Consider the following 11,987-nt stretch of genomic DNA (forward strand, 5'->3'; position numbering starts at 1 on the left):
ATCAGAACTGGAGGGGACCTGGGAGGAGGGCCATTCATTGCCTGATGACTGTCCCCATGCAGCCCTTGGAGAGGCACCTGGTAGATGATAGGCCTTGATTCTTAGCTATTGTTTCCTCACTTTGCTCTTGGTAGAGAGACCCCTGAGGGAGCTGAACACCCTGGTTATCCCTGGTCTCTCTCTCAACCTTCCTTTTCTTTGTTGGCTTTTGACTGCTGCCACTGGCCCAGCTAATCCTCCTTGCACCTCAGGGTCACTAGGGTCTGCATGTAAGATGTGGCCTGGGGCATAGAGTCCATCCTGTGGGAGGAGATCCAGGTTTGCAGCCACCTTCTCCCTGTGTGACCCCCTCAAGTTGCTTCTCTCTAAGCCTCAGTCTTCTAGTTTGTAAAATGGCCCTAACCTACAGAACAGCTGTGAGGGTTACGTGGGCACTGCCGTGTGGGCCCGAAGACAGAGCAGGCTGGGGATGGCAGATCCGCGAGCCTGCCCAGTCGGCCCTACCTTCTTATCCGAGGACTGTTTGCCAGTTCCTCCGATATTGGCAAAGTACTGGATGACCTTCTTTGTGTTCTCAGTCTTGCCAGCACCCGATTCTCCACTGCAGGTGGAAAACGAGAATAGTACGTGAAGCATGAAAATGGGAATGGCCGCGGAAAAGTAGAGCAATAAAAAGTGCAGGCTGAGCATGGTCACATTTCACTCTTCAGATGGGACAGATAGGTTTAGGGTGCTTGGGGACACGGAGGCTCCCTTCCGTTTAGTAGACGCAGACTTACTCGTCCCATCAAGCCCACACGCTGCCTTCAGATTTCCATATAAGTTCTCACCAATTAAGAAGGCTTAATTACTCATGTAAGATACAGATCTAATTATATATATATATAGACTGAGGGACAGAAGGGACACTTACGTGATTAGCATAGACTGATTTTCACGGTCTGCAGGGAAGAAAACATTACCGGAAGATGTAATTAGGAAATACTTAGAAACTAGACATTTAACATCACCCTCACCAATAGTCTGGTTCTCCCTGTATCCCACCCAACTTGGAGAGTAACTAGGGGTCCAAAATCCCAGGATCCTGTGGGGTCCAAGGTGATATACCTGCCTCTGCAGTGTACATCTTTGCAAAAAGGGCCCAGAATTGACCAGTTACCTGTATCTACAAGCTCCATCCCATAAAGCTACCTAGTCATTGGCAAAATAAAAAGAAGTGGTAATAAAAATCACTTCATGGGGCCTCTAAATTGTATGGCAGAGATCATATAAGGAATCGTTAAATGCTGACTTGAGTTCTGGCCAAGTTACTTAACTTGGCACCCTGGTTTTTGTGATGCTTAAATGAGATAAAGTGTGAGGTAGGGCTGGTCCTTAGCAAGTGCCCAGTGCTCCTGATATTAATATCACATGCTGCTGCTACTCAACATTTAGCCAAGAACTTCAGCAGGTGGTGTGGGGTCAGTGCTGGTATTGAGTAACATGTGGTTCTAATGCATTTGGAGCTACAATGGCAAAGAAATTTCTGTCACCCACCAAGAGAGCCCCAATAGGCCACGCCTCACTCACCCATGAGCATGTCGTGGTAGGCATTGTCTGAGATGGAGAAGAGGTGGGGTGGCATCTCTGTGCGCTTCTTGCCTTTGTACATGTTGGCCACTCGGGCCCCGTAGATGGGCAGCCACCTGTAGGGGTTGACTGTCACGCAGAACAAGCCCGAGTAGGTCTGGTGAGAGAGAAAGAAGATGGTTAGCTGGCCTTTCCTCCTGTTGTCCTTTGTGCTCCATGCCCTAGCCTGTCACAGAGCAGTCTGGCTGGAGGTCACTGCCAACCTAGAGAGACACAATGATGTCTTATCTGGGGGCAAAATCTATGTCTGAGTCTTTACTCAGTGAACAAAATAAGTCTTCTCTTTAATATATATTTGTTTCATTTTCTTGTAGTTTAATTATTTGAACAGATAACATGGTCACCGTAAGAACAAATATGCAGCAAAAAGTTCTCCCAACTGCTCAGTGCCCCCCACCCATTCCTCCCATAGGTAAATGCTGTAGTCCTTTCTAATACCTACTTCCATAGTTTCTGATGCACGTACAAACTAATCCAGATACATGTTCTTATGCCCCACCTGTTTTTACAACTAAAGATAGTATTTTATAATACTGTTTTATATCTGGCTTTTCTTCTTAATATATTTGGGAGATTTTCCATGAGAGTTCACAGAGAGATTTCTGTGGTGTTTTAACAGCTGTGGAGTCCTCATTGGGTGGCCACAATTCCCTACTGGTGGGCAGCTGAGTTTAATTTATCCTTAAGAAGAGACACTAGCTTCTCTTTTTACCCCAATGCAATTCTGTAAAAAATTAACCCATTTAAAAAATCAGAATAAGCAACAAAGTAGTAAAAGAAATTATCTGAGGGGGGAGTAAGTGAGGGCAGGAAATGGCCAAATCCATTGGTCCCCATGCACAGGTTCCAAACTTTCCCTTTTCCTTGTTGGATACTCATATCGATCTGTCACCTCTGTTCTGTGCCTCTTTTCAGTCCAACTTAAGACCTTCTACTTTGGTCCAAGTGGGAATAACCCTCCCCCCAGGCCCTAGTTTCTCCATAGCATAGTTATGATATATTGAGTTTTAAAAGGAATCTTATTAAGAGTTGAGAGAATAATACACAGTTTCTCATTTTGAGATTCCAGCCATTGAATCACTCCCTCTAGCCCTGTCTCAGTGGGCAGACTACAGCCTGGAGGCAGTTATATTCCTGTTTCAGTCAGAATGAAAAGAAGAGGTCCCCCATGCCCCCACCCTTGCAGAAGGGACATGGGAGGGAAGCAATTGGGACTGTGGAGCAGAGCCTGCCTGCCAGTTATTCAACTGACAGGAGACTCCTCAGCCTGGCTCCTCAGGCCATACTCTGCAGATCCTGCAGTTGCTTAGCCCAAAGACATGGTGTAGCCACCCATTGGCAGAAAGGGTTTGGCTGTATAGTGGCTCTGAGTAAGGCCTAGGCCTGAGCTTGGGAATCGAGCCCACACAGACATTTCAGCCCAAACTCCAGGCTCAGCCAGGGGTGAATGTAGTTCTTTCCAGACCTGAGGTCCAGTGATGACCAACTAGCCTCTAGGCCAGCAAATATCCTTAAAATATTCAGGCCCAACGAATATCCTCAAGAGATTTCTAGAATCTTACAGCACTGCCTGGGGCTATGGTGTTGTTGGGGGCCTGAATCTGGAACTAAAATAGTATCGAAGTAGGCTGAGGGGAGGAAGCATGCAGCAGCCATCTTGATTATCGCTGTAAATCACTAGAAATTCTCAGTGCCTTTGACCTCGAAGTCAGGCCCTACCTCATCTATTCCAACCAGATAAACACCTTTCTGTTATAGTAGACATATAGAGAGGCAAACACCAAAATTTGCTTGCATCCTCTGTTGAGTTCAGTCACCAGCACCTTCAGGAAATCATACTCCTACCTTAGGATTTCCAAGGTGGTTGAGGGACTGATGGCAACTGAGTTTGCTCATCCTAGCATAGTGCTCAATGTTTGTTGAATGAATGGTTGGATGGATGGATAGAGGGAAGGAAGAAAAAAAGGGAGGCAAGGATAAGGGAAGCAAAAAAAGAGGGAGGGAAGGAAGGGAGGAGGGAGGAAGGATAAACGGATGGATGGACAGGGAGGGACTTCTAATCAAGTCATATGAAATCGCTAGGGGGAAAATGATGTTTTGATTGGAGAGTTTGTAGGGATGGGTGGGGAGGAAGACTTCTGGGTGACAGCTTCAGCAAAAGGTACTTTTTAACTGCCCATGGAGATGGTGCTATCACTGAGATGTTAAAGGCTTGAAGTGGGAGTTCTTACGTGTCAAAAACATGGTCTCTGTGACCTTGCCTTTGTTACAATGTGCATTGGTTGCTGGAGAAGGTACAGTAGCTGCTCCTTCCATTAGGAGAAGGGCAGAAGATCTGCAGTACCCCTTTCCTCCTCACCCTCAGCCCTGGGCACTCACATAGATCCTCATATTGACGTAGCGCTGGCGCAGGTTGTTCAGGACACTGGCCTCATTCAAGAAAGTCATGTCCGCCATGTCGCTGGCTTGGTAGAATTTGGGTGGGTTCATCTGCTGGATATCATCCTTCTTTACGGTGAGAGTCTAGAAGGCGATGTCAAGACACGGCAGTGCATGAATTAGGAAATAGTACTGTCACAGCCACAGCAGTATCCAGCACAGGTTGCCACACATGATCTGGTGTTCTGGCTGCAGCCAGAAGTCTAGTGGGCTCAACTCCTGGTCCAACCACATCCCACTGTGAGATTTGGGATGTGGAGGGACTTCTGAGGCCATATAAGTCCTAACTCCCTCCACTCTGATGGAGGGATGACAAGAGCCTTCATGGCTGGTTTCTGGGAGGATGCAGCTTGGTTTTCATGTTCAAACCCACTTTAATCCAGCTAAAATTCATCTCTCTCCTGCCACTCCCCTCAAAGGGTGTGTGTGTGTGTGTGTGTGCAAAGTAAAGCTTACCTGTTGCAAGTTCTGATTGTGGAAAAGATCAACCTCACACTCCCCCTTTGCAGCCTACCAAGGGCAGATGGTGAGGTGATGTACAGGAGGCATGAGCATTTGAGCCAGACACAGCTGGCTTTGGATCTGAGTTCATCATTGTGACTGTGGGCAAGTGATTTAAAGTCACTTTGATCTTACTGCAAGATGGAGTTAGTAAGTCCTACTCCTACTACACAAGGTTGTTGAAGTATTAAATAAAATGTCCAGTGCCCCACCAGGAGCTTGCAATAGGATAGGGATTTAATAAACCCAATTTTCTATCTCTCATAGTAAGACAGTGTGGACTAGCAGAGATAGCGGTGTGCTGGTAAACCATCTGTATGGAAAAGAAAATAAAATCCCTGATTTATACCACTTATCAATTCCCATGGTATAAGTATTTCCACCATGGCTGACGTTAAGCTGTCAAAGTTTTAATAACTGGCTGCAAAGCTCCTGAATGTTTAGTGTTGTGTCCTCGCAAGCCAAGATACCACTACTATGCAGCAAGGGGCTTCGGAGCCAACATCTGTTGCTCATACAGCTGAAGTGCTCACCCATGTTGGCCAGAGTATCTGGGCCCTGTCTCGCATTCCTCACGCCATCATAGGCACGCAGTACAACAGCTGACGGGTGGAATGCTCACTCTCACTCTTAGAAAACAGATTCCACATGAGAACTGTCTGGGACTTTAAAGAAGAGTAACTCTCGTGGTAAGTTCTTACACACATGTACTGTTTTAGAGCATACAAAGTACTTTCGTATGTCCTATCATGTTGGAATCTCTATTGTGAGAGAGCCAAAGTTCAGAGAGAGGAAGTATCTTTCCCAGGGCCACACAGCTTGAATCTGAACTTGTTGTTGCATCTGAACTTGATCCCAGCATATGGGATCTGCTCTTCTGGCCACCCTGCTTCTTGAGCAGAAACACGGACAACAGACCCTGGGCATTTGCCACTCTCAAAGCTTGGTTTCATCCTAGAGATTACTCCCTACTTACCTGGTTGGTGATCGTCTTCACAGTGACTTGGTCACCCTGTTCAGACTGGATCTCCCCAGCAACGAAGCCTTCCTTCTCGTCTTTGACCCAGCAGGACTTCTTGATGTCATAGGGCTTGTTCATGGCTTCAATTCTCTCCTTTTCAGGAGGTGCCAGAAAGGGCATTGGGTCCACATCATCCCCACATTCGCCTTTGTATCCACCAGGCATTGTGGCTTAGTTGAGGGAGGAACAGGAAAGAACCAAGGGTAGGAACCAGGACTTCCGTGGGTGCTGTAGGGGAAAGCAAGGATAGTTGGCCAAGACTGATGTAAGGGCTGGGGCAAATGTCCTGAGAGAGACAGGGGGTTGCTTTTCTTGTGTCACTTTGGATGTTTAGGTGCCATTAAGTCTTAATAACCTAGAATAAGAATAAGCTAATAACTCCTCAGAGTTGTACACCCCCTACCAACTACAAAAGCCTTCTATTGTCTCATATGTCCCTCACACTAAGGCCATGAAGTAGGGATTGGAAAGATCGTTTTATGCAGGAGAAGATGAGGTCCAAGAAAGTTAAAGCAAGAACTTTTAATGGTGAAATGGATTGGGAAAACAACAACCACTTGGCTTGAACTTTCCCTTAAGGTATGGGCAGAGGCCACAAGTCACAGTAGTACCAGAACTGCTGCGACTTGTGCCTAACAGAAATCACAGCTATTCTCCTTTTATATTACTGTGGTTTCAGATATTTCAAAATACTGATTACCCTTGTCTTAATTTTGAAATAATGGTCTAATTAGATCTTCATTTAGATGTTATTATTTCAATCTACTAACAAAAATGTATACTTTTAATTACTATACCACGAATTGATTTTTTAAGATTTTGATAATTGCATTTTAATACTATTGGTTTCCTTTGTAACCCTATATAGTTTAGTTTATGCATTTAAAAATCCTAATTTGAGCAGAGGTCCACAGGCTTTACCAGGTGCTAAGTGAGTCCTGGGCACAGAATAATTGCCCAGTTTCAGTAGTTACCTCTCTTAAGATGAAGTCAGCCTGAAGTCAGTCCTGGGTCTTTTGGTTTTCAAACCCGGACAATTTCACCAAACTACCAGGAAGGAGAAGAACCGGGATCTCATGGGAGCAAAGAGAGAAGTCAGGGGCATCCCAGTTTGTCTTGGGAGTGAAGAAACTTCTTGAAGTTTTGGGGATGATGTGATTTTGAGCCCCTTTGCCAGCAGTGCTGTTCTTGAGGCCAAGAGTCCAGCTTCCACCTTTAACTAACTCAAATGGTGATGGAGAATCTCACTACTATGCCCGGGACCCCTGCTACACCCAGCTGTCCTTGAGAAAGCACCGGATTTTTCTGCGAGGGGCCCTGGTGTTTCCAAAAGAGGCTGAGCCAGGACAGGCAAACAGATGGAGGCAGTCAGATACTTTCTCCTCTTCTCATCTCTCTGTGGAATTTGGCCGAGAGAGTTCTGACTGGAGCCTTGGTTCTCCAACCTCAGAGATGGTCTATTTCATAGAAAATATGAATTGGAGGAAGACAGTAGGGGTCCTGTGCCATCTGGTGATGTCTGGAGTACCACCGGACAAAATGTTTTAAATTCGGGCAATAAAGTATATAGGGTCACTAAGAAAAAAGATGCCACTAAAATAAAATTAACAAAATATTAAATATGCATGATATGGTAATACATGTTCTTCTTTACAAACACATCATATAATACAACCTAAAGGCAGGTCTCATAAACACTGTTTTGAATTAACAGTGAGAATCAACAATCTTTTGAGTTCTCTGTACAATTATAATACAATATGAAAATATCGGTGGCTTCCATTGTTGACAAAGTCACAGTTATTGCTAATATGACTGTGATTTGTTGCCTATCTTAAGAAGGGGAGGAGATTGTACATTTCAAGTTAGAGGCAGTGAAAATAATGATGGGATTGTTTTCCCATCAAAGATCCCAGAGCCCAGGGTAAGAACCTTGCCTAATCCCCCCTGAGACCCATCACTGAGGAGCACTGGGTTGAGAGTCTTTGGTTTCTACTGAAAGCTTCTAGCAATCTTTATCCAGCATCTGGGAGAATCATGTCTCACTCAACTCTGCCTCAAGTCACCTTGGGCAGCCCAGTGGCCTCCTTGGGCTTCCCTCACCCGCTGTACGAAGAAATGATTGCTTAACATAAACTTCTTGTTGTCCCTGCTGGCTCCACTGCATTGTCTTTTTGCTGTCTCATTTTCCTGGTCTGTTTAACATAAATGGAAGTCACCAGGGAGATGAGACCAAAATCCACATGAAAAGAAAATGCAGGTCTCAGCTAGGTCAGATTAAAATGCATTACACTTGTCATTAAAACAACTGCTTCTGAGGGCTGGGTTCCTTTTTAATTGTTCTAACGGGGAAAGAAAGGTCAGAAATTTTTCTTTGTTTATTCCAGTTAGGCTATTTGTATTTTTTCAATGGTGGTTTTGCTGTGAACAACAAGCTAAGATGTCACTGCATTTGTCCTGGCCTGGTGGCCTGAGACCACGCACCCTTGGGACCGGGCACTGTCCCAAGGGCTAGATAGGCCTCTGACACCAGATTCCAGTCCTCCCAGTAGCCACCAGCCTCCTTCTCAGTTATGACCCTAACTCAGCCCCCTAAATATAGTCATTCTTGTCCTCCCAGGAAAACAGCTTTTTCTGGGTTTCTCTGATAACCAAGATCCATTTTTAAAAGTCATGAACCACAAGACATGTAACTCACACAACACAAAACATTGCTCATGGAATACAAAGGCTTTCAGAGTCCCTAGGGGAAAGAGATACATTACAAAGTATGGGAAACACAGGGCTAGGATTGAATCCAGTGAGAATCCAGCACCCCTTCCATCCCTTTGTGGAAGGCAAGTGGTACAGTGAAGTGAGGCTGATCTGGGTTTGAATCCCACTGCTCCTGCCTCACTGTGGAATGCAGCTCGAGTTCTGTAGGTTGAGGTCCCTTGGAACATTAAACGACAGGCCCACTCTGTAGCCCCTAGGTTAGGCAGGTGCTCGAGAAATCCTTATCCCTTGCTTCCCTAGATTGTCTCTCATAATTTCATCTACTTTCCTCAAATGGCTCCTCCACAAACCCCCCTCCCCATTTCCCATCTCCCCCAGCATCCCCTATGGTACCCACCTGAGGCCACACTGGTAGAGACTGGGTGCCCAGCAGAGGCTGGCCCTTTCTTTTTATACCTGCCCAACAGGTCTGAGCCAGCAAAACCTTAAAAAAGAAAAGAATCCCTTAAGGCTCCAGTGGCTCATCTGGCCTCGCCTTCCAGGGCCTGACTGGTTGCTCCCGGGTCCCTCAGGGGGGATCAGTGAATGTCCTAATTCTAGGACATTTGCTTTCCTCCCATTTCCCCTGTGGGGAAACTGATGACTTCAGCCCAGGGTTGCAGGCTGTGGGCAGAAATAGAACAGCCGGCTAATGAGTTTTCCTCTTAAAGTTGTAACTGCACTCATGAAGGAGGCTGACTCTCAAGGAGGAGGACCTGGGTTGACTCCTCCAAGGTCTTTGGCATGGATGAGCCCAGATTGCCAGCGGGTTGATGATTTTGTCCCTTTCACATGCTCAGGCTAGAAGGCCTTTGTGAGCTTTGACTTCACTCATCTAATCACAGCCATGGGCCCCCTCCAACCCACCATGGCCAGCAGAGGCCATGTGGCACCATGGTGCAGTGCCAGCTCTGAGTTCTAAAGCCAGCTTTGAGATCGAAATGCTTCCCATGCATTTCGTGGCCTTGAGCAAGTCCTTGACCTCTCTGGGCTTGCCTTTCCCATCTGTAAACTGGGATGAACTGGATCATTTGGTAATTCTATGTTTAGTTTTTTGGGAAACCACCAAACTGTTTTTGACAGTAGTGTTACATTCCCTCCAGCAATTTACAATTCCGGTTTCTTTATATCTTTACTGGCACTTGCTATTTTTCATGTATTTAATTATGGCCATCCTGGTGGATGTGAAGTGGTATCTCATTGTGGTTTTTATTTCAATTTCCCTAATGATTGATGATGTTGAGCAATTTTTTAGTGCTTGTTGATCATTTGCATATCTTTGGAAAAATGTTTTTTCAAGTCCTTTGCCCATTTTTAATTGGGTTGTTTGTCTTTCTATTGTTGAGCTGTAAGAGTTCATTGTATATCTTAGATAATATATAATTTATCAAATATGTAATTTGCAAATATTTTTCCCCATTCTGTAAGCTTTTTCAGTTTCTTGATAATGTCCTTTGATGCACAAAAGTTAATTTTAATGAAGTCCAATTTATCAATATTTTTCTTTTGTTGCCTGTACTTTTGGTGTTATATTTTAGAAACCATTACCAAATTCAGGGTCTTGAAGATTTACCCCTGTATTTTCTTCTAAGAGTTGTATGGTTTTGGCTTCTATATGTAGGTTGTAGAGGACTCAATTCACTCTTAAGGGATAAAGGAACCCACCTGAGCTGATTTCTTATCTCTCTGGGGTTGGGCCTGGGACACAGCTACTTTACACCCCAAAAACCTTTGATTTGTCACATATTAATGTTTTCTAGATGCTCCCTCTTATCATCTGATTTCTACAGCATGTTATTGTATTCTGACAACTAGAATCGGCAGTGAAGAATTGTATAAACCAAGCAATTATGACGCTGACCTTTATTAGCACCTGTTCTACCTGAATACTTCACATCCAAGATGAACCTCGATTCTCCCATGCTGAGCCTCGGTTTTCCCAAAGGGAAAATAAGATTTTGGCTGAGATGTCTCCAAGAATGGTTGTTGAGGTTCCATTCTCCCCAGCTTACTGCTCCCAAAATTTGGATCACCTGACAGGGTTGTTTTTAATTTCTTTAGCAGCAGGACTTTTAATGGGCAGATCCTTGCATTGCAGTCTGGGTTGTAAACAGACAAAACTGGAGCTTCTTTGGGTAGAAAAGGGAGGAGGCAGCGCCCAGATACCCAAGAGAGGCTCTCGAGAGAGCCCTCCTCTGGCAGCCAGGTGCAGAGTCCTTCCTCAGCATGTGGCACCTGAAGCCTGGGCCGCGGGGTGCTCCAGCTTACTCTCATGTGATTTTTATCCTCTGATTAATGAGAGCAGAGCCAGTGAGAAGAAACGGGACACTGTTCCATGATGATCCTGAGAGGAGTCCCCTTGAACAGGGTTTCCATCTGGGCTCCAGCAGGAAAGAGCACCCTCTGATGGGGTCACTGCCTAGCATTTAATGGGGCAGGGTTAAGGGAAACCAACAGGAATGGTGAGGCACCCTCACCCCTCACCTCCAGAGAGGCAACAGGAAAGCTGCTGCACCCCAGATATGCCTGTAGGGAAAGTATGGCCCTCAGGGGTATGACACAGCTATTGCCCAACCAGACCCAGCAGGGCCAGAGGCTTGCTTGCCTCTCCTGCCTGCTTGCCCATCTACTCTCCTCCCCATATCTCTTGTAGCCAAATCCTACCAGAAGCTAGAGAGCAGCTGGTGAGGTCAGCCTCCTGGGACAGAAGACAGGGTAGCAAATGGAGCTGGAGCAAATGTTGGATATCCAGCATCTACCCCTTTGTCTCTGGTGGTTTGAACTTCTCACAGGGGAGTTTTTAATAGTTAGCATTCTAGAAAGTTCCATTTCAGTAAGTGTGCTTGGTCTGGGGAAGGGCATCAAAGTAACTACTTCCCAAGAGTAGGTACGTACACTCAATGCTCTCTGCCTTTAAAAATGCAGTAAGAATCACACTGGACTTAGAATCATCTGGCTTATAAAAATATCTGGGAGAAGTTTCTTGATGTCTTTTTGTAGAAAGCAAGGGGACTTAAATCCCTTAGGGGGAAAAATTTCCCAGAATCATGAGTTGCTGTTTGTACAAAAAATAAAAACTAAGGGCTCCTGTGTCTATTAGCTCATTTCGATCCTTCCAACAGTCTGAGCAGGTGGGTGGGACAGATGGATAATGACCTGCTTTAGCAGATAAGAAAACAGAGGCTCAGAGGGGTGAAGCAACTTGCCTATAGACACAAAGTAAGTCGACATCTAAGACATAGCTTCGTTTTTTTTTTTTTCTAGCACTTAACACTATCTGGCAACGCACTGCAGATCTACTAGGTGATTCTGGACTCTTCACCGCACAGTGAGGTCAGGGACTTGACCTGGTCGCTTTACTGGGAGGTAGTAGAGTATGGCAGTCAAGAACTTGGACCTGAAATCAGATTCTCTAAGTTTGACTTTTATTAGCTCTGTGACCTCTCCATGCTTAAATTTTCTTGGCTGTAAAATGGAGACAATAGTGATACTTACAAATCGGCTTGTAATGAGAATTAAATGAGTTTACGTATGTAAAGTATCTGGCATCTATTAGATGATCAATAGGTTATTTGTTGAATAAATAAAAGCCAGAACTGTATGATGGGAACAATGACTCCAAACACAGTAATCTATTCAGGTA

The 11,987-nt window shown here is 45.1% G+C and overlaps 1 protein-coding gene across 2 annotated transcripts in view; it reads right to left on the minus strand.

Annotated features, from left to right (window-relative positions):
- LOC107517867 (myosin-16) overlaps positions 1–10,749 on the minus strand; it is a 60,000-nt gene extending 49,251 nt beyond the window's left edge. Inside the window, exons 1-7 of one of the 2 annotated variants that reach the window (XM_016159022.2) lie at positions 10,206–10,749; positions 8,703–8,789; positions 5,546–5,818; positions 4,009–4,152; positions 1,570–1,726; positions 914–941; positions 505–601 (exon numbers count right to left, since the gene is read on the minus strand). In XM_016159022.2, the coding sequence (XP_016014508.1) occupies positions 505–601; positions 914–941; positions 1,570–1,726; positions 4,009–4,152; positions 5,546–5,755 (636 nt within the window). In that variant the 5' untranslated portion in view covers positions 5,756–5,818; positions 8,703–8,789; positions 10,206–10,749. The remainder of the gene's footprint in view (positions 1–504; positions 602–913; positions 942–1,569; positions 1,727–4,008; positions 4,153–5,545; positions 5,819–8,702; positions 8,790–10,205) is intronic. The other variant, XM_016159023.2, reaches the window with a different exon arrangement.
- Between the last annotated feature and the right edge of the window lie 1,238 nt (positions 10,750–11,987).

Source organism: Rousettus aegyptiacus, unplaced genomic scaffold, assembly GCF_014176215.1.
Source record: "Rousettus aegyptiacus isolate mRouAeg1 unplaced genomic scaffold, mRouAeg1.p scaffold_m13_p_8, whole genome shotgun sequence".
In the NCBI taxonomy this organism is placed as follows: domain Eukaryota; kingdom Metazoa; phylum Chordata; class Mammalia; order Chiroptera; family Pteropodidae; genus Rousettus; species Rousettus aegyptiacus.